This window comes from Carcharodon carcharias, chromosome 30, assembly GCF_017639515.1.
Source record: "Carcharodon carcharias isolate sCarCar2 chromosome 30, sCarCar2.pri, whole genome shotgun sequence".
Classification (NCBI taxonomy): Eukaryota; Metazoa; Chordata; class Chondrichthyes; order Lamniformes; family Lamnidae; genus Carcharodon; species Carcharodon carcharias.
In genome coordinates this window covers 5,039,437-5,061,906 of record NC_054496.1, presented here as the reverse complement: position 1 = coordinate 5,061,906, position 22,470 = coordinate 5,039,437, and the positions used below count along the sequence as shown (strand labels likewise).

The following is a 22,470-nucleotide window of genomic DNA, read 5'->3' as shown; positions in this document are numbered from 1 at the left end:
GGAAAAACAAAAGGAAATGAACATCACCTTTACCTCACCCCACTCACCAAACTCTGAGGTATGCACTCAGTTCTTCACCTGCACTTGTTTGCCTTTTGTATTTTTTTAGCACCTTTCATGTCTTCAGGTTATCCCAAAGTGCTTCACAGCCAATGAGTTACTTTGGAAACTCAGTATTATGTCAGCATGAATGTCAATCTGCATAACAAGGTCTCACAAACAGCAAATTAAACAATGACCAGATCATCTATTTTGTTAGTATCACTTGATGGCTAAATTTTGGCTGCACTTAAGTGTCAGCCAAAAATTTATGCACAAGTGCCTATGCGACTTGAATTAATGACCACCTGACTCAGGTAAGAGTGCTACCTGTTGACCATCACCTTGCCCCCATATTCCTCTCGAGTATGATCTCAGATGGACACCTGGAGTGGCTGGCTGGGCCACATAGCAGATGTTAATAACTACATGCCTATGTAGACCAGATCAGCTGGAGGTGATATGTTTCCTTCAATGAAAGATAGCAGTGCACCTGTTCAGTTTTTACAACAATTTGCCTGTTTTATCGTTTTTTCCTGCTTCCAGCCCACAAGTAATGACTCCAAGCCACTCACCATCCTGACTTGGAAATATATTGCTGTTCCTTCACTATCGCTGGGTCAAGATCCTGGAACTCCCTTCCTAACAGCACTGTGGGTGTACCTACACCACATGGACTGCAGCAGTTCAGGAAGGCAGCTCACCACCACCTTCTCAAGGGCAACTAGGGATGGGAAATAAATGCTGGCCCAGCCAACGAAGCCCACGCCCCATGAATGCATTAAATTTTTTTTAATTGATTTCAGTTTCACAATTTGCCATCATGGGATTTCAACTTTGTGTTGCAAGACCAGTACTGTGATCACTCCACTACTGCTCATTTTGGGTCTGGTCTGCCTTTTCTGGCCCTAACTCTGAGCAGATTTGATCCTGACAAGTGGGGCCAACCACCGGCTTCACATCGTCCACGGGTTCAGCCTTGACTTGGGCCCTGGAGTGTTGTTGGGGAAGCCTAACAGGAAGAGTTCACAGAGACCGATGATTCATGGAAAGTTCTTCCTTGTCTCTAGAGGCTTTTCAATGAAGTTTACAGGCTCAAGACATTTGACCCAACTACTTATTGCTGGTGGGAATGGACACCAGGAGTCTCCTACAACCTTATCCAATATCCCTCCATCCCGACCTCCTCATGTCTGCATCAAACCTTCTCTTAAATGTATCATGTATGACTTCAAGCCAACAGTGTTGGTATCTGAAACAAAAACAAAAACAGAATTACCTGGAAAAACTCAGCAGGTCTGGCAGCATCGGCGGAGAAGAAAAGAGTTGACGTTTCGAGTCCTCATGACCCTTCGACAGAACTTGAGTCCGAGTCCAGGAAAGAGCTGAAATATAAGCTGGTTTAAGGTGTGTGTGTGGGGGGCGGAGAGATAGAGAGACAGAGAGGTGGAGTGGGGGGGATGTGGTTGTAGGGACAAACAAGCAGTGATAGAAGCAGATCATCAAAAGATGTCAACGACAATAGTACAATAGAACACATAGGTGTTAAAGTTAAAGTTGGTGATATTATCTAAACGAATGTGCTAATTAAGAATGGATGGTAGGGCACTCAAGGTATAGCTCCAGTGGGGGTGGGGAGAGCATAAAAGATGTAAAAAAACAAAAGTAAAATAAATAATTTTTTTTTTTATAATGGAAATAGGTGGGAAAAGGAAAATCTATATAATTTATTGGAAAAAAAAGAAAAGGAAGGGGGAAACAGAAAGGGGATGGGGGAGGGAGCTCATGACCTAAAGTTGTTGAATTCAGTATTCAGTCCGGATGGCTGTAAAGTGCCTAGTCGGAAGATGAGGTGTTGTTCCTCCAGTTTGCGTTGGGCTTCACTGGAACAATGCAGCAAGCCAAGGACAGACATGTGGGCAAGAGAGCAGGGTGGAGTGTTAAAATGGCAAGCGACAGGGAGGTTTGGGTCATTCTTGCGGACAGACCGCAGGCGTTCTGCAAAGCGGTCGCCCAGTTTACGTTTGGTCTCTCCAATGTAGAGGAGACCACATTGGGAGCAACGAATGCAGTAGACTAAGTTGGGGGAAATGCAAGTGAAATGCTGCTTCACTTGAAAGGAGTGTTTGGGTCCTTGGACGGTGAGGAGAGAGGAAGTGAAGGGGCAGGTGTTGCATCTTTTGCGTGGGCATGGGGTGGTGCCATAGGAGGGGGTTGAGGAGTAGGGGGTGATGGAGGAGTGGACCAGGGTGTCCCGGAGGGAGCGATCCCTACGGAATGCCGATAAGGGGGGTGAAGGGAAGATGTGTTTGGTGGTGGCATCATGCTGGAGTTGGCGGAAATGGCGGAGGATGATCCTTTGAATGCGGAGGCTGGTGGGGTGATAAGTGAGGACAAGGGGGACCCTATCATGTTTCTGGGAGGGAGCAGAAGGCGTGAGGGCGGATGCGCGGGAGATGGGCCGGACACGGTTGAGGGCCCTGTCAACGACCGTGGGTGGAAAACCTCGGTTAAGGAAGAAGGAGGACATGTCAGAGGAACTGTTTTTGAAGGTAGCATCTTCGGAACAGATGCGACGGAGGCGAAGGAACTGAGAGAATGGGATGGAGTCCTTACAGGAAGCGGGGTGTGAGGAACTGTAGTTGAGATAGCTGTGGGAGTCGGTGGGTTTGTAATGGATATTGGTGGACAGTCTATCACCAGAGATTGAGACAGAGAGGTCAAGGAAGGGAAGGGAAGTGTCAGATGGACCACGTGAAAATGATGGAGGGGTGGAGATTGGAAGCAAAATTAATAAATTTTTCCAAGTCCTGACGAGAGCATGAAGCAGCACCGAAGTAATCATCGATGTACCGGAGAAAGAGTTGTGGGAGGGGGCCGGAGTAGGACTGGAACAAGGAATGTTCCACATACCCCATAAAGAGACAGGCATAGCTGGGGCTCATGCGGGTACCCATAGCCACACCTTTTATTTGGAGGAAGTGAGAGGAGTTGAAGGAGAAATTGTCCAGTGTGAGAACAGAGTTTAGGCATTCTTCCTCCATCAATGAATGGACCAATCCCAGTCTCAGCCAACAGATCTCGCGAAACTTGACCAGAGCGGAAGTGTTCTTTGGTCGCTCCGCCAATCGGTCTCCGCCTTGCTCAGGGTGGGCTCCGCGCCTGATCACGTGCTTCTTTAATTTGTCTAGCCAATGAGAGTGGGCGATCCTGTTGCTAATTCAAGATGGCGGCGACCGTGTCCGTTACTTCGCCGGCGAGTGAGTTGAGGGAAAACGGTGAAAATGAGGAAAGTCACTGGGAGGAAGAGGAGGGAGAGGGGGGAGAATTCCTAGAGGATGAGCAGTGGCCGGTTGCGGGGCTGGAGACGGAGACGGACCAAGGGAAAGTTGGCGGTTTGGAGGCCGAGGAAGCAGCGGCGCCGCACCGGCGGACTCCCGAGGAGACGCTGGCCGAGCTGGAGGCCGCCGAGAAGGAGCAGCGGCTGCAGCGGACCTGCCGCGAGTTCCGAAACCGGCGCAAAATCATCATCAGGAACCTGCCGTCGGACATCATCACTCAGGTACAGGGCAGGGAGACGATGGGGGATGGGGAGGTAGCCAAGGACGGGGACGATGGGGACGGGGAGTCCGGGCTGTGAGGGAGAAGCAGCCCGAGGCCCAGTGGCCGGCGGCCGGCGCTCCGTACTGCGGCTGCGCACACCCGCCTGGGACTCAGCTTCGATCGAAGTGAGAAGTGTTTGTTCTGCCTAGGCCGCCTGTGTGTTTCTCTGACGCCGTTTTAATCAGTAAAATTGCAAATTAGAAAGTATAGGTTGAACTTTTGCTAATTTACATTTTGGATGGTGGAAGTTTGGAACACTCTTCCTCAAAGCGCAATTGATGCTAGATCAATTGTAATTTTTAAATCTGAGATTGCTAGTTTTTTTTTGTTTTTTTTAAAGGCTCTCGGGCAGAAGTGGGTTTCACTAGTGGACACACTGAATGACCTCATGTTCCTATGCTCCTCTGAGACCTTTGCAGAAGGTTATTTAGTATTTTTTAAAAAGGGAGAAAATCTGAAATTTCATAAGGCCTCAGTTAATTTAACCTCGCTGATGGAAAAGTTTTTTAGAAATAATAATCCCGGACAAAATTAACAGCCACTTGGACAGATATGGATTAATTAAAGAAAGCCAAGCACAGGTTTATTAAGGGCAGCTCGTATTTAACCAACTTGAGTTAATGCTTTCAAGATGGAAATCACAACCGAAGTTTAGTTTGTAAATTTTTTTGATAAATATATATTCAACATCAAATTACTGAGCTTTCACTGTTCTTCATCCACTGTAAAATGATGTATCTTTTGTTGTTATGTTGGGAAGTTCTTTGTAATTAAGTTTTACAGTGTATATAAATATTTTGAAGAAATAGATAACAATGGTGTTTGTGTTGTTTTAAAGTCTATTTTTGGATCTTGTTGAATAGCACAAATAAACTTTAGCTGAGTTTGCAATTCTAGCCCATTTGTTATCTTCACAACAGATACTAATCCTTCTTAATGGCTGGTGTCTGTTCATTTTGTTTATGCTCTGAAAGTGAGGGAAGTCAATGTCTCTTGTCCCTAGTGCTATCATCAAACATGACCAGGTAAAATTAGTACAACCAGGTATTTTAATTTGAACCACACTGAATTGCCCTGTTCCCCACCCCATTCACAGGAATTCAGGTTCCAGTCTCGGCTACTGTACTAGAAATTCTTATTGCCACTGAGTGAGACATTGTATAAAGCTCCTGGCTGCATTGTACTGTGCCCCGCAAGCTTTCATGAGTTTGGGGTCAACAGATCAGGGTGGAGTTGAACTAAGATCCCAGAAGGATCAAAGCGGCATGACCTCAGCAATCAGTCCTTGTGTTCTTATCAGCAACACAGTGGGATTTTAATGAAATGATCCAATTTTGCAAATATGCAATCTGGTGAATTCTGGTGCTATTCTATCACATCAATTATCAGACAGCCTGGACATCACTGGATATGACTAGGTGGATGATGACAATTAGAGGAAGTAGCTGGAGGGCTCTAAGTTTGGTGCAAAGGCAAACACAAGTTGGAAGCTTCTACACAGAGTAAATCGAAAACAGTGTATAGTCTGGCAGGATGGAGTGTAATCTGTATGAGATCAGATACATAAAAGCTAAGTTATAATTTGATAGTGTAAAGAACATATCTTTTATTCCTGTTGGATTGTGGATTAACATTACAATGGCTGCAGGTTGAAAGACATGTCTTCCGGAACAGTATGAGGGAAAGATACAGTGTTGCTGTCCTGGAACAGAGTGTGCCATGAAAGACAGGATGGTGCTGAGGAGGAGTCCAGTCTAATGGGGAACTGCCTGGCAACGACATTTTTAATTGTTCCCTGACCAGGTGACCAGGTTTGTTTGAGAGCAGTGCAGCAGAGTAGCTCCTAACTTGAATGGATAAAGATCCAAAACCTCTGTCTCCTGTGTGTGTAAGATTCCAGTAATTCTACAATAATAGCTAGCTGGCTTGTTCTCCTCGTATCTCTATATCCTGCTCTCTCTCTGAAAACCCCTGTCAAGAGGAAAAGGGGAAAAATCACAATTAGAGATGTTGAAAAGCAAGTGCTGAAGCAGTGAACTAAAGACTGAAAGTGCTGGAAGACTACCTTCTGTCATAAACGAAAAACTGAAAGGAATTTGGAAGACATCGATCAAAATCAACCCATTGAATCCTGTACTCAGGAATTGGTGCTACTGAACAGTTTTATCCTACCCTTAAAATCCAATGTTTTTGTGTGTGTGTGTGTGTGTTGTGTATATATTGGGATTTAAGAAGGGGTAGAGTTTAGGTTATAGAGTTAGAAATTAGCAGTTCATTTTTTTTCTTTTGCCACTGGTTAAAGACAATTTGATCAATAAACAATTATTTACTTATTGACTTTACAAACCTGGCACTCATATTCTGTTAACCTAAATTAAACAGTTAGGGGGGTTGATCAAACTTTTTCACATTTGTCGCGATTCGGGGAGCAGTGGGGCTTGATATTGCAGCGCACTATCCTCAGTGAGTCGTGACAATAGTAATTCAGTGAGCATTCATGGAGCATGAGAGAACCTGCAGATACATCGTAGATTCACGGTAGAGAAATTTCACAGAGCTCACTTGAGCTAAGACTGATTTTTTTCTAATTAAATTTTTTATTGAACCAAACTTGTTTTATGCGTACACTATCATTTTTATCAATTCTTACTGCAGCAGAATCTGTTTCCCAACACCTTTAAAACTCCACATTTTGTTTGAACTTCTGTACTCCTCCCTCTCATTTTAGTTAGCTTTTTCTTGCTGAATTGAATGACTGACTATTAATATAAAGTACTTGACTGAGAATCAACCACTGACATCAGAGAAGATAATTTGGTGATAGATTTGGCAGGTTGTGATTTTAGACTGTCAGATATGTTTCCCTTAATTGAAAGTATATAGAACTCCTTTTGTTAATTTAAGGAGCTATGCTTTAAAAAGTCTTGGTCCAAGTTTAAATGAAGATGATAATGTTTGAATCAGAAGCTTTCTGCTCCTTTTCACACAGCCACTGTGCTCAACAGTTGTGCTCATTCCCTGCTTCACTTGGGATCAGTTAACTTAACAGCCCCATCTTGGAACCCTTCTTTCTTTGTCTAACTCAGGACTATTCCAGACAGCTCATTCACCCTCCTCCTTTCCATCTCGCTGTGTTGTTTAAGTGGGGGTGGGTAATGGCGAGAGAAAGGAAGCTCACATTGATATCATGTTTATTTGATAAACAGGACAAGGGAAATGAGATACATATTGGTTAATGTTTAGTTTTGCAGCAGTTTACTGTGGCAACGTGGCACAGGTTATAACGGGACAATCTTACCATTTGGTGCTCTGATTCCAAAAGGCAACAGCCATCAACATGAAAGCAGGAAATACCTGAATATCAAGACATGAGATTTTGCTTTTTTTTTTTCTGAACCCATTTGCCTCATTACCTCTGCTTTCATCTTCAAAAATCACCATGCTTGTTTCATTAAATGTGCCTTCGTCACTGTTCCAAATTCCTGTACATTCTCCTCATTGTTTTCTGCCCTTTAAAATATGCTATGTTTCACTATGAAATACACAACCTTCATGTCAGTTGTAAGCGTGTTGAAATGTGTCAGTTGTACCTTTTGTAAGCATATTTTTCTGGCTAACCATTAATATATATCTCACTTCCTTTGTCCTGTTTATCAAGTAAAGATGATATCAATGTGAGCTTCCTTTCCCCTGCCATTATCCACCCCCACTTAAAACAACAACGAGGTGGAAAGGAGAGTGAATCAACTGCTTGGATTAGTCCTGAGTTAGACAAAGAAGGGTTCCAAGATGGGGCTGTGTTAGGTTAACTGATCTCAAACAAAGCAGGGAATGAGCACAGCAGTTGAGCACAGTGTCTCGATGAAAGAGAGCAGAACGTTTCTGATTTTTAATCACTGTCCAGTGTCTGGAAAGTGTACTTGCGGAAGTTGGCTGAAGCAAGATGAAGTTTGGCTGCAATATTTCCCTTAAACGCTCGTGCCCATGCATTTGGTTTTTGGGCTGCTGCAGCTTGCTGCCTCGGGCTCAGTCCAAGAGAGCAGCCACTATCTATAGAACCTGTATGAGTTAGTACCGGGAGAGGGAAGTACACAGAGGGGATGGGAAATAAGCGTGTCGCTACCAGTGACTGAAAGCATGCACCACAGCCTTGAAATTGCGTGTTATTTGAATACTTTTAGTGGAACACTTTTTTTAAGCAGAGAGACTGAATAATCTGGATTTGACTTGATGTAGATTTGTTTCTTTAATCATTCTTGGAATAATCATATCTTGCCTTAAAATCGAAAAATGTTAATTAAACAAAATTCTCAGGGTTTGTTCCCAAGTGACAATACCTCACAAATAGAGCAGAAAACTTTGTGGATTGTTTTATAAGGAACGTGGGGCTGACACTCCCTGTTATTTTTGTTTTAAATGAAGCAGAACAACTTGCATTTGAGTGTTGCAGTGATGTCTGCTCTGACTTGCTTACTGTCCAGGTGAGAGGCAGTCAAAATTCTGCAGAGATGCCTTTGCTCTTTGCTATTGGCGGAGCGACTGTGTAATATCCTCGTGTACTTCCTGAGTGAGTATAACCATAGGAAGAGATCAGGTACTCCCCTATGTTGAGGGAAACCTGAGCAAGTGTCAGAATGAGTCACTTAGTACCTATCTCATTTAATTATCAACCTTCTACATTCTTATTAGTTTTCTTGTCAGTTTTCCTCCTTCCATCAAACCTTGGAATTCAGATTGACAGACACTTGCGCAGGAGCCAGGTGGAATTCAGATTGACAGATATTTGCACAGTAGTGGGTGTTCTCCAGAACCTAATCTAGCTAGCCATTCTTTATATGTGTAGTGATTGGCTATTTGACTGAAGGACATCCCAAACTACCCTGATTCTGTTCTTCTACAATATTCATGTTTGTGAATCTAGGATATTTTTAGTCTATATGGCTCTCTAACTCACTGGCTGAATTCACTGAACTGTTGAGATGTAGATGCATAAACCTTTGACGTAGAAAAGACAGGACTCTATTGTACCCATGAATAAAACAGAAGTAGGTAAGAGCTGTTGGGTTTCTAGAAGCAATGCTGCTGTTTGCAGTTCCAGCTGGCTCATTTTCAGAAGCACATTAGACTGATGGAAAGATACAGTAAAAGTTCACATGATGCAGCAATCAGTTCAAAATATTAAGGGATTTTAAAAAAAAAAATTCTATTCATTCATGGGGTGTGGAAAGGCCAACATTTATTGTCCATCCCTAATTACCCTTGAAAAGGTGATGAATGTCTAGTGGCTTGCTCAGCCATTTGAGGCCAATTAAGAGGCCACCACATTGCTGTTGGCCTGGAGTCACATCTCGACCAGACTAGGTAATGATGGCAGATTTCCTTCCCCCTGGGACATTGGTAACCGGTTGGATATTTACCTCAAGTTGGTAGTTTAATCTTTACCATTATTCCTAATTTATTTTGTTAACTGGATTCAATTCATGTTAACAGATTATTAATCCAGGCCTCCAGATTGCTAGTCCAGTAATGAAACCACTTTGTTATTGTAGCTGAGCTACATATCACCAATTTTAACACTCAAACAGAGTAGGTTAAGAAGACCCAGTAAGGTTTTTAAAAGTTTTAAGAGGGTGAGCAATAGAAGATTGTTTTTCGCTGATTGGTGAATCATTAATAGTGACTTCAAGTGATTACTAAATAAATAAAGGAAGAAGTTTTTTTTCCACAAGGTTACTGGAGCATGAAATGCTTTGCCATGAGTGGCTATTGCGCTCCAGGCTATTTACATCATTTTAATGGGGAATTCAATTGAAAATTCTGAAATGCTTCAATTAGTTAGCACAGGGCAAAGATGCTAAATGGCTGGGTTGTAGTTTCTATGACCGAAGGAGCCCTCATTTTTTGAAGTGGATTAGTGTAAGTTAATTTTGTACATTTGCTACTTTTTGGCCTAAGGAATTGATGGAATTGTCATTAAATCTCTACAGGTCATATACCAGCAATTACTCAAACTAGAACGTGCAATCTTAACTTTTAATACCACTAAAATGCTTCATCAAAATCAATTTTCTTTGTCTTACAGGAAGTTTATGAACTTCTGAGTGGATATGACCTTAAATACTGTTTTGTGGACAAATACAAAGGAACAGGTAAGTGCACCCTTCCCACTCTTGTCCCTAGATGCCTGGATTCCAGGCAAGATTGAGCTAAAACTGCTTGACTTTTATATAAGTAATAAATACATGCTCTGTTCTCCAGCAATGTGACGAAATGCAGCTTCCAATGTGAAAAATCCCTGGTTGATTATTCCATGAGGCTAGGGGAAGTTGTGATGGGGGAAAAGCCATTCTGAATAATAAAGCCCATCTCCCTCTGGTACAGCAAATTCCTCATTCCCGCCAAACACATTGTCATTTAATTTGGGAGAGTTCATTTTATCTCTCTTTTTCTGGGTCGATTATTTTGAAAACTCATCATTCTTGATGTAATGAGGTTTTTCCTGGTATTTGTTTTAAATTTCTTTTTCACTCATTTCCACTTGTTTGGTTCTATTTTCATTGTGTATTTTTAAGTATTAATTTGAACTGGACGCAGTACACCAGATGAGGACTAATTAGTGTCTTATACAAATTCAACATGATCTCCTTACTCTTGTACTCAATGCCCCTATTAATAAAGCCTAAGATGCGATATGCTTTATTAACAGCTCTGTCAAATGCCCTGCCATCTTCAATGACCTATGTACGTATACAACAAGGTCCCTCTGTTCCTGCACCTCCTTTAGAGACCCACCCTTTATTTCATACTGTCTCACCATATTTTTCCTGCCAAAACGAATCACCTTACACTTCTCTGCATTGAACTTCATCTGCCACTTGTCTGCCCAGTCCACCAATGTGTCAATGCCTTTTGAAGTTCAAGACTCTCCAGCACAGTTGACATCATTTTCCGATCTTCGTATCACCTGCAAATTTTGAAATTATGCCCTGAACACCACAGTCTAAGTCATTAAACATATAAGGAAGAGCAAGGGCCCCAACACTGACTCCTGAGGAACTCCACTATAAACCTTCCTCCAATCTGAAAAACAACCATTTATCACTATTCTCTGTTTCCTGTCTTTCTTCTGATCTTTCAGCTACTTGGGCCCAATCTCTAGAATTCCCTCCCTAAAGCTCTTTTCTTTTAAGGCACTCCTTAAAACCTACCTCTTTGACAAAGTTTTGATTATCTCCTTTTTGGCTCATTGTCAATCTTTGTCTGATTGCACTCCTGGAAAGTATATTGGGATATTTTAGTATACTAAAGGTGTTATATAAATGCAAGGTGCAATATAAATGAAAACTGATGTTTGTCCCTCTTTGTTGCTGCAGCAGTGTGTGTGCTGGAATCGAGCTCTGGAAAGCAAATGACTCCTCACTGTCCAGTGACTTTCAAAGCCTAAGTGCTGGAAAGTGCAGACAGGTGTGGGTTTGGCTGTTGTTATCTGCAGCTTCACAATGTCCACTCATTTACACAGCTCCATCGCACTTGCATCCATCCCACCCCACTCCCTGACACATTTGGGCACTGCTTAAAGGGCTGCCCACAGAGCTGCATTCCAGTCTTACTGAGGGAAGAGAAGAGTCAGAAGTCAGTTGTATTAACTTTTCTTTTTCTTGTTTCTTGTTTCTTTCCAGCTTTTGTCACTTTATTGAACAGAGATCAAGCAAACGATGCCATTGAGAAATTTCACCAGTCAACACTGCGGGATAGAGAGATTTCAGTCCAACTGCAGCCTACTGATGCTCTGCTTTGCATTGCAAATCTGCCACTTGCCTTCACTCAGCAGCAGTTTGAAGAGCTGGTGCGGCCTTTTGGGAACCTGGAGCGATGTTTCCTTGTGTACAGTGAGGTTTCTGGACACTCAAAGGGATATGGCTTTGTGGAGTACATGAAGAAAGACTCTGCTGCCCGTGCTAAATCGGAACTCCTGGGGAAACAGCTGGGTACCCGAACCCTGTATGTTCACTGGACTGATGTAAACCAACTGACTCTTGACCTCATTCATTCCAAGTGCCTGTGCGTGGACAAACTGCCACATGATTACAAAGACCTGCAGGCACTCACTGAAGCCTTCAGCGACACTTATGAGCCAACCTATTGTCAGGTATGAGCAATGGTCATGGGAAGCAGGCAGCGGTAAAGGCAAGAATGGTCTAGAGACTTATTTTAAAATCTGTGAGCAACAGTAACTATCTTTTACACTCTGCACAGTCAGATCTATTCAGGGTCAAGGGTTCAGGGTCTTGCAGACGTTTGCTCTTGCTTCCTTCGCTTTACATAGTTAGAGATCGGTTCTAGCCATGACACGTTATCTGAGAGTGTGACCTGAACAATATCTTGAGAACCTTGGCAAAATGCTGCAGGAGGGCCTGGGAGAGTGGTGGAGGCAGGTTGCCTCACATCCTTTAAAAAGTACCTGGATGAGCACTTGGCACTTCATAACATTCAAGGCTATGGGCCAAGTGCTGGTAAATGGGATTAGGTAGGTAGCTCAGGCGTTTCTCACGTGTCGGTGCAGACTCGATGGGCCGAAGGGCCTCTTCTGCACCGTGTGATTCTGATTAGAGAATTAACGCAATGCATATCTTTAATTTCCTTCTTTACTCCCCTCTGTCAGAAGCCTGCACTTCAGGTTCTGCTGAATACTGATGCTTATTGCTTGTTTATTAATTGCGAGTTTGTTTGTCTATACAGCCACAGTTGTAAATACAGCATCTTAACTGCTGTATGTGCTGTTGATAGGCTTACACTTTCGTTTTGCTCCTGTCTTCCTGGTTTACCCCCCTCCACCAGCCTGATTGTCTGGACCTGAAGCTTTTGCTGTGTACATCTGTCCATGCAAATCCCATTTTCTTTCTCCTCTGGTAAAATCCGAAACATTGAGCGGCTGCGTTGTACATTTTGGCCAAGCCAGGGTTTAAGCTCTTCTGTAATTCCTTTCAGTGTCTTGTCCTTCATAGATATTAGTGCCAAACAAGGTATGCTTCAAATTAATTAATTTGCTGCTATTATTTCTATGCACATTTCAATCTTTTTAAACATATATTTGAAGATGTGGCATTTTGATCCTCCAGTCTTGAATGATGTTCCTATCCTGGCTCTATTTTCTAACATACGCTGCAGCCTATTTTATCTCTTTGGAACTTGTGTCTTAGGAGGAGGAAGGGGCTGCTGTGTGGGTGCTGACCCTACAATAAGCCGGGAATTGTAAATCACTGAAGATTTATTGTATTTACCAGTGGGGTTCCTCTGCAGATGCAGTGAAGAAAATAAGATAAATAATTGTGAACAATTGGAAAGAAAACCTGTTAAACTCAGCCAACACCTTTATCTGTACCACAGACTCCACAGTTGATCAGTTGTTAGTGCATATCCATCGAGACACATTGATGTAGCATGCAATGGGATTGTGCAGGCTTCTGATAAACCACTTCCTGAATGTACATCAAATGCCAACTCATCCGTGCTTGTGCAACAATAATTTATTTATATAATAAAAGCAAAATACTGTGTATGCTGGAAATCCGTAATAAAAACCGAAAATGCTGGAAAAACTCAGCAGGTCTGGCAGGTGGAGAAAGAAAAACAGAGTTAATGTTTTGAGTCTGTATGACTTCTTCAAAGCTGACTTTATTTAATGTAGACTAGTGCCTCGTCAGCTGACGGGTTTTCAAGTTTTAACCCTTGTGAAATGTTACCAGACATCGCGATTTGCTCTAGAGGATTCTGGTTAATTTTAGTTGTACGTTGGTGTTTTTTGTTCTGATTGGACACAGCTAACAGTTCACATTCTTATCAATGGCCTGGAACATCAGAGATGTCCACAATAATGCTGGAATATATACAGCACTTTTACCATAAAGGAACCCCCTCCAAAACACCTCGCAATTCAACATCAGGATGGCCTGAAAAACTTGGCCAGAGAGATGCCATTTGGTGGAGGTTTTATAAAATTGGACATATTTGAGGAGGGAGTCCAGTGGAATTGGATCTCACCACAGGGTGTCTATTCTCCACCTTAGCGTCAATTGTAGATTTAGACTGAAGCCATTGAGAGCTACTGGTAGGTATTGTAACTCCTTTTTACAGTATTTGACATTGTGGCAATTTGCCTCATTCCTCTCCTGAGTTGGTAGTTGTGTAACACTTGAAGTACGATGCTTGTTTCAGCCTGTTCAAGAATCATATTCACCTTAAACAGCTATAGATTTAAAAACCCTTTCAGCTTGGCACTAGGATCAGACTTGCTGCAATGCTCAGCACAGTGCGGTAGACAGAGGCAGCACCCTGTGAAACTGAAGCTCAAAGACTTTGTGCTTTTGGGGTGGCATGTTTTCCACAATCACGTTGATTGATTGTTATTTGTTTGCTTGTCTTTTTCCCTTCCCCCACCCTTTCCGATCCGTTGCTTCCTCCATCACCCCTATGCCCTGTATCCCCCTCTTGTGCAGCTGGCTCAGGGACCTGATGGGCAATTTCGAGGCTTTGCTGTTGTGGAATATGAAGCTGCAGAACAAGCTGAGCAAGTGCAGAGGGAGATGGACGGTCTCTGGGTTGACGGGAACCACATTCGTGTCTCGTTCTGTGCACCTGGACCCCCAGGACGGAGTATGCTTCCTGCCCTGATAGCAGCTCAAGCTATGGTGAGTCTACAGTTTAATTTGCATCAATGTGTAGAATTCAAGCAAAGGATAACTACAACCTGTATTAAACCTGGGAAAACTCGCAAAAATCTAACTGGCTTTAAGCAATGGCAGATTGGAATACAAAGTACAATACCATGAGCAGTAAGGCACCAACTGTCCACAATGCTCCATGTTTGAGCAGCAGAAACAATGCACTCATGTAGCCATTTACATGAGGCAGCAAGGAGCAGCCAGTGCGGGTGGAACTAGACGACCTTCCGTCTGCATCTGTCATATTTTAGGGGTGGGGGAAGAGAGAAATCCTGCATTTACTAAGGGAAAACTCCTGTACACTCTCAGTTGCATGGAGTATGTATCCTCATATCTCATCTGTTTCATTTCTTGTCTTAGGCAATGAACCGTGGAAAGGGTCTTCTCCCAGAACCGAATCCTGTGCAGATTCTGAACAGCCTCAATAATCCAGCGACATTGCAGCTTCTCCTAAACCCATTTATTCATGGAGGCACAGGCGCACAGCAGGGTGAGAGCAGGGTACACATGAGCCACAGTGATAGACATGTCTTGATTTGTAACTAGTCTGTCTGCTGTGGTTACTTAGTGTGTCAGGATACAATAGTCCAGGTTAAACAGGAGCTGAATGGTCTGCAGCTGACTGTAAGCAGAGAGAATTCTGACTACAACTGATCACTTAGGCTGTGTTGATATAAGAAGTATAAATAGAAATCGTGAGCACACTATGATTTGCGTGCATTAGCAACGTTTTTTATATATATTGTGTCGGATTTATAATTACTACAATGCTTAAAATCTTCTCTCTTGCTGTCCTGTGGGAGCATACAATCGAGAGTAGGCCATTCGGCCGATCCAGCTGACTTCACCTTTTTAGACATGGTAATTCTATCATTTCAATCCCAATTCCTTGCCTTTCTCTCTTTTAATGTTGTCCAAGTATATTTCCATTATTGCAGCAGCAGTTTTCCTTGATCTTCCATAGCATTACTCATGGTTCATCTAGTGCACATTTATGATGTTTAGCTGTGATCCTGGCCTTACCCCTTTAAGCCACTGGCCCGGCCTTGTATATTGTTTCTCAGGAAGTGATTGAAATGGGGCCTGAGGTAAAGTTTTTTTTTTAGAATGTGGGAAATAGGAATTGGTGTCGCTGCGTATCCCCAGTCCTCCTTGAGGAGGTGCTAGTGGGTCTCCTTGAATTGCTGGAGTCCGTGTGGTGAAGGTACTGCACAGTGCTGTGAAGGGGAATGGTGATAGATGTCCAGGTCGGGACGGTGTGTGACTTGGAAGGGAGCTTGGAGTTGCTGGTGGTTCCATGTTCAGCTGCCCTATCCTAGGTGGTACAGTTTAATTTCTGCTTCATGTGGGAAGTTTGAAAATGCCAAGTGCTGCAGGTCAGAAAATAAAGCCTTTCTATTTTTTTGACGTCTTGTGCTCTTCAAACTTTCTTATAAATTAGTGTAAATAGGTTTTAGGAATTTCTGATTCATTCATCTAATTTCCAAATGTATGCAAATGTTTTCATAGACATGAATAAGTGTTAACTTTGGCAGTGGAAATCCTGAATAACAAAGGATATTAACCGTAATACTTTATTTTCTTTAGGAATTCTGGGAGCTCCTCTTCCAGTGCCTCTGCTGGGGAATCCTGGATTAGGTGCAGCCCTCTTGCAAATGGTTTTCCAGGGCCAAAACCCAGCTCAAACCAAGGTAAATCTCCAATTCACAAACAAGGAATTGTAAACAGGCTCGAGGGAAGTTGCACCATTGATTTGTGCTGAAGCTTCAAAGTGTTCAGTGGTGACCAAAGGAAGTATACTTGTCTTTGAAGGCTTAGCATTTTCAGTGATAACATTGCACTCTGTTCTGTCTTTTTCTTGCTCTTCCCTTGTCTACCCTCTTCCAGAAGAGCAACTCTGAATTATTCTCTCGTGGGGATGCTGCACATTTTTAAAATGCCAGTGTTAGCAGAGATTAATGTTACAGGTAGTCGCCGAAATTAAGCACACCAACTTCAACCATTGTTTCATTCAATATTTCCTATAGTTATAGCTGCCCTTAAGAGAACTTTGTTCCGTTACTGGCACTGTTGGAACTACCATTTCTTGTGCTTTTAGAGGGTAAAAATTATATTCCTTACGAAACAAATGGAAATGTGCAGCTGCACAATTCTGTATCTCTAGTGGCTTTCCACAGGTTTTGTTTGTCTTGGATTTAAATTTTAAAAACAACAAAATGGAACTTGTTTGGCGCAATCACCTCCCTTTAGGTTTTGTGTTGCTCCGCTGTGCTTGAAGTGGCTGCTGAGCGATTCCAGGTGCAAAATCTTAGCTTCAACTCAAAGAATGATAATCCTGACCAGTACACCGACCAGGGCTACATGAACACCAGGAAACTGGCAGCTAGGCCCAAGATAGTTTGTTGCTGCATAATGAAACATATGCATAAACTGGATAATTAAACAGTTTTGTGTATCAATTACATTGATGTAATTTGCTCAGTTGTAGAAAGATTGTCCTGTCCAGCCTGTTTGCAAAGCCCCTCTTTAATGTGGTACAAATGGGGCATGTTCTCCCCCCAACTCCTTCCCATTGTTTCTGTAGCGCTGAGTTTGGCCTCTTGTTTGCTATCTGGAGATCTTCCAGAAGATTCCAGCAGGTCGATCAGTATCTGAATGAGAAGATAGATTAAATGTCTCTGGTGTGACTTTTCAGCAGAATATGCGTCCTCCATCAAAACCATTTCCTGAAGGATTGTGTCTGAAACGTTAGAAGTATCCTTTCTTTTTCAAATGTTGAACAATTTGGACAATCCTTGCTTTTGCTGTTACTTCTCCAAACTAGGTAAAGATCAGGCAGTGCTGAGAAAATGATATTTAGACTGTGTCGATTGTGATTCCAAATTCCAGAGATATTAATTTACAACCCTGGGAGCTATTTCTTTTAGAATTAGATTTCAGGGTAAATGCAGTCACCTGTGCTACTGATGGATGTTTAATGCTGTGTGCAGCATCCTTGTGGATTGTCTCACAAATCTTGTACAAAAATTAATATGGCAAAACTAGCAACAGAAACCTTGCATGTATAAGGATAGATTTGCTGAAATGGACATTGCACCCCCTTTACAGTCTTCCTCATTTTGCAGCTACATTTAAAAAAAATTACTCTTAACATCAGTTTTTTGTTATTTACTGACATGGTAAATCTCTTGGAGCACATGGCAATTAACTCATTCTGAAACTGGTTCAATGCTGCAATATATCCTTATAGTTGACAAAGGTTCTCGCATTGCCTTAGAATGACCGGTTGGTTTACGGTATGAGCCCAGACAGTGAGTGTTGATGGAGTATATACTTCTCAGCATGGTCACTGGATATTGACCGGGCCCAGCAGTGGCTGATATTCACGCAGGCTGACAATTGAAGCTGCAGCATTCCAACCTATCTGAACTTAGGAGTGGAATCAGTGAGGGAGAACTTTGTCAGGATGATTCCAGAAATATCCTCTTCTGTTTTTTTTTTTCCAGCAGGTGTGTCACTTGCACCACAGTCTCCACAATCAAATAGAAAGTCTTGGTTCAGTAAAACTAATGTTTCTGTCTAATGATGAACGTGGTTCGGAGTTCCCATTGAGCCAGTGTTGAAACCATCGCTACTGAAGCACGTTATCAGTCGCCCATACATCTTTCTATTATTGGCTAATTACAACGAGCATGTACCGGGGTGTGTAGAATGGCAGATTGTTAGTATAGTATTTTAAAACTTTTAAGAAATTGTGCATGACTATAACCAGAGTATATTAGCAATTGTACTGTGTATGCTATGAACCTTCATGGAGATGTTTTTACTTTGGATGATGCAAGTATGCCATCATTCACCAATTAAAATCAAAGACCAGTTGTTTGAATATCACTGGAAAAGGCAGTAAGCAGCTAGATTTTTTCTTTTTCCTCACTTTCTCCCCTTACCCATGCACAATCAGGAGACATTTTCTTTTTGCCCCTCCTTTGCATTCAGATCAGATGCAGTGATGAACCCTCATCTGCAAGTGCACCAGTGTGACTGGTTTGTTGCTTGTTCTTCGAATGAATTCAATGATATTCTGCAAGCTCTCCTACCATCAAATCAGAGCCACTTTAAGGCCTTATGCAAAGGCTTTCTCGTACATTGTGCTTACAAGGCCTTTTCAAGTGATGCGTGACTATGTGTGTTACTTGCGATCAGTTGCCTTTTGTCATTTTGCTGCTTACGAAAGATACAATGCTGAAAATAGCGCAATAAATTTCAAGTTAAACTTATTCTCATTTCCTCATTTCTCTGAAGACTGACACTGTCCATCTGCTGAACAAGTGCTGTTGTTCAATAAAGCATTGGAGTGATCCCAGATATCAGTTACAATTACAGAATTATTGTGTGAATTGTGACACAGTAACTACTACTAGGTGAATTAGGGGTCACTATTTTCAGCCTACTGTTGCTGTGATGAGGATTTAATTTCCTCAAGGACGTTAGTCCAGAATGCACAAACTCCTTTCGCTCAAGACCCTTTTATTAGGTGCTGCCCAGGAACCAGAACCCTAAAAGCCTTATGAAATATCAGCACCCACAGTCTGCAGCTGAATGCTGTAGGATGACAAAAATATTCCAGGGGACTGCTACGTATTTTGAAATTTGAACCCAGTCACTCTGAGGAGCTCTCTTTATAGTGGGAAAAACAACATATTCTCATGTTTTGGAATTCCCGCATTGAATACCATGTCGTTGCAGAAAACAAGCTGAAGTTCCTTTCGTCTTATTTTTGTCTTATTACTTGTTGTGTAGTCAGTTCTCATTGAAACTAGCAGTGCTGTATAATACGCTGACTGTTGAGTTGATCAAGTGTGAGTAAAATTTATTGAAGCCCATGGTTTTTAAATTTGTCGTTCCTACCCTGCCCTGCTCGACCCCACCTGTTCTTATTTTTCCTCTCTCCTCTCCTGAGTTAGTAACTCTCTGGGGTGTAGTTACATTGGCAGCTGCCCAAAGTAGTTGTTCATTGTGTGCGAGTCTAGGTGATGAATGTAAAAGGTTACTTAACAACTGGAGTCATCACAGCAGCATACAAGGTACAGAATGCAGCATTTTTAATGCTGCTCCTGCACAGAAAAGGCTTGGAATGTGGATTCTTCCTGATTTTATAGCTCAATGCCAGAATCGGGTACTGGATATAACACCACGCACAGGCAAGCTTATGGATAGCACAATGGACTTATTTTTTTATACAGCGGAGAGCTAAAACAAATAGCTAGCAGGTGACCAGCTCACATGTACATCAGTTGAATGGTTGCCTTGAAGGCAACATGGCAGGACTCCAGCAAAATGCTGGAATGAAATGGATTGAAGAGGAAGTATGAAACTCTTGTACTGTATTTTACATGAGAGCACACCTACATAGTTCCAGTTGGGGAATTATGGTTGAAAGTCTGCCTCATCATCTTTAAATTCAGTAATGTACAAAGAAATGGATATGATTCTTGCTTTCAGGATACATTGGAAGTGGACTAGTTCATGGAGACCAATTAAATAAGGTGGCTTTTTTCCTGGCACTATGGAATTTAATAGCTTTTACTATTCTTACACTTCTGTTTATCTATTCATGTAATGACTGACCTTTCATTCTCTACTGCACCCCCTTTTCCCCCCTACACCTATTGTGTCCTAGAATGCTTTGCTTGGGAATCCAGTTTTTCTGCAGAATCTGGTTTGGACCCAGCTGATGCACAATAAAGAGAACCAGGCATTCCTCAATGTAAGTCCACAACAAGTAGATTGTCGTGCTGGGGTTTGCCTTCAAATTATTTACAACACATACTGATCACATTTTTAGCCTTGCTGTACAGTTTTATTTGGATTAAGTGGTGGCAGATCGATTTGGCTTGTTTGTTGCAATAATTGGAAAAAGGAGTTCGAGATTCTAAGTTACTGAGAATGGGCTCATTGAGGCTGTTGGTCTACAGTGGTGATTAATCACTGAACTCCACTAGGCTGTTAAATAGGTTCAGTTTTTCTTAACCGAGAAAAAGAAATTAAAGTCAAAACTTTTTGATTTTCAGTCAGTGCAGTTGTGTTGTCTTTTTTCTTTTGTATGAATGACACAATCGTTAGTATGTCTTTAGAAGGGTTGTGCAGGATTCCTTTGGAATATAACAAGAGCCTGGCATGTGAAATAATTTGGTTTCTGTTGCATTATCTTCCCCCAGTTTTGAATCTTGCTCTGCCTCCTTTTATCTGTTGCTTCCTCCACTTGGATATATTGAAAATCCATTTCACATTGCAGGTGCAGTTTATTTACACTCAAAGGTGTACATGACTCTGATCAGAATGCTTTATTTGCGTGAACCCTGTCTTTAACCATGTGAAACTGAATTTTGTGGAAAATCCTCTAGCCTGAGAAGAATTAATTGTGCCAACTACCAACAGATATCTGGTCATGTTTTCTGTCAACTATTGTCAGGGTCTCTACTGCCCCATAACTCTGTCTCTCTGGAACTTTGCCCCACTTTGTTGTCTCTCCCACTCTTCTGCCACTTCTCATTTGTTTTCCAGCACCACATTGGTTCCAACACCGTTGGGAATAGGAACAATGTTCAGAATCAGAATGGTGTCACTTTACACCACTTAATCTCCATTAATTTTCACTTTGCTTATCCATATTTCATATCTTGCACCCTTGACCTTTGTTCCCCCCATGACCTTTATTCCATAAGGGGCTGGCAATTGAGCAAGTGAAGAGAGAAAGGTGAAAAATGTGTATGTGGTATAATGAACTGCAATTCAGTAACTGTTTATACATTGCTATTCTTTGGATTCAGATTCTCAGGATATTACCATCCATGAGCTAGCTCACTATTTACAGGAAGAAATCCTTCTCACAGAGAAAGAAGCTGGCTGCCTGATTGTAGTCGTATAAACACAAGCGTCAGTCTCCTGGAATCCAAAGTTAAAGGCTGATAGTAAAGAAGCAGCTGAGTGGGATTAAATCAGTATTGTATAATAATATGCAGATCATCGAGATTTAGCTAGGCTGCCATTTAATGGGCTTTGGCCCCTTTGAAACTTCATATAGGGAACCTTGGTTGGCAGTTAAACTATGGAGGCAGCGTAGCTGAGCCCAAAGTACATCTGCACTTTATAGTAGGGAATGCTAAATGATCAAGAGCTCTGATTATTTCCTGGTCCTAAGGGGTAGCTGCTTTTGAATTCTAATCTTAATTAATGCCATCAATCCGCCACAACCCCAGTCCAAACACAAACCTCTTGCCATTTGTTGTTGTGACTGTGATTCGTGTTTTCAATGATTGAGTGAGACCAAGTTGTTGGTCCAGGCTCTCACCAGCGAACAATCAGGGTTGAAAAAGGTGGGTGGTAAGGAATGCTGAGTTAAATCAGGAATGAACAGGTGAATGCAAGCTTGTGTTTTTAAAAGAACAAAGAGTGTTGCAGTGAATAGATAAGAGTAAAGGAATTCCCATGACCATTTGAAGAGATTGATTAAGAGACTCTGCCATTAATTTAATGTTAGCATGTGGAGCTGTTGCACACAGTAACACACCTTGATTCTAAACGAAGTAAAAGCTCAAAGCAGTAATGGCAATAATTGTGTCAGAAAACATGGCCTTATTGCTCTTGGCAGGAGGGGAGAGAGATTCGAGTTTACAAGTAAGAGAGATGATGTGTTAGATAAATAAAATGGGGAGTTGTTGGGTTATATTTTACACTGTGTTCCAGTAATTGGCACAGCCGTGCATTCAAACAGATTGAAGCGAATCCTTCTGTTTTCATTTTCTTCGTAACCAATTAAACTGAGCAATTATGTTCAGGTTACAGAATGGCATTGTCTGTATGTGTTTTCAGAAGCCTGGGATTCTGGGCGAATCTCCTCTTGCAGCTTTGCAGCAAAACCCAATTGGACTCGGAGCCCCTCCACCACGAGGAAAGGGACTTCTTGGGGAATCACCCACCGGTATGTATAATTCATATACAGAAGCCCCTGAAACTCTTCCCACTTTTCACTTGTGCCCTCTAGTACATTGCCTTGTCAGCTATTGTAATCTAAACCATGTTCTGAAGGATTATTGTAGCTGATGTT

The 22,470-nt window shown here is 42.1% G+C and overlaps 1 protein-coding gene across 2 annotated transcripts in view; it reads left to right on the top strand.

The window, feature by feature from the left end:
* Nucleotides 1-3,257: 3,257 nt before the first annotated feature.
* The window catches only part of raver1 (ribonucleoprotein, PTB-binding 1), a 38,279-nt gene continuing 19,066 nt past the window's right edge, over nucleotides 3,258-22,470 (top strand). For both annotated transcript variants that reach the window (XM_041177209.1, XM_041177208.1), the window contains exons 1-7: nucleotides 3,258-3,601; nucleotides 9,725-9,791; nucleotides 11,322-11,791; nucleotides 14,139-14,330; nucleotides 14,724-14,853; nucleotides 15,951-16,054; nucleotides 22,236-22,344. In XM_041177209.1, the coding sequence (XP_041033143.1) occupies nucleotides 3,266-3,601; nucleotides 9,725-9,791; nucleotides 11,322-11,791; nucleotides 14,139-14,330; nucleotides 14,724-14,853; nucleotides 15,951-16,054; nucleotides 22,236-22,344 (1,408 nt within the window). In that variant the 5' untranslated portion in view covers nucleotides 3,258-3,265. The remainder of the gene's footprint in view (nucleotides 3,602-9,724; nucleotides 9,792-11,321; nucleotides 11,792-14,138; nucleotides 14,331-14,723; nucleotides 14,854-15,950; nucleotides 16,055-22,235; nucleotides 22,345-22,470) is intronic.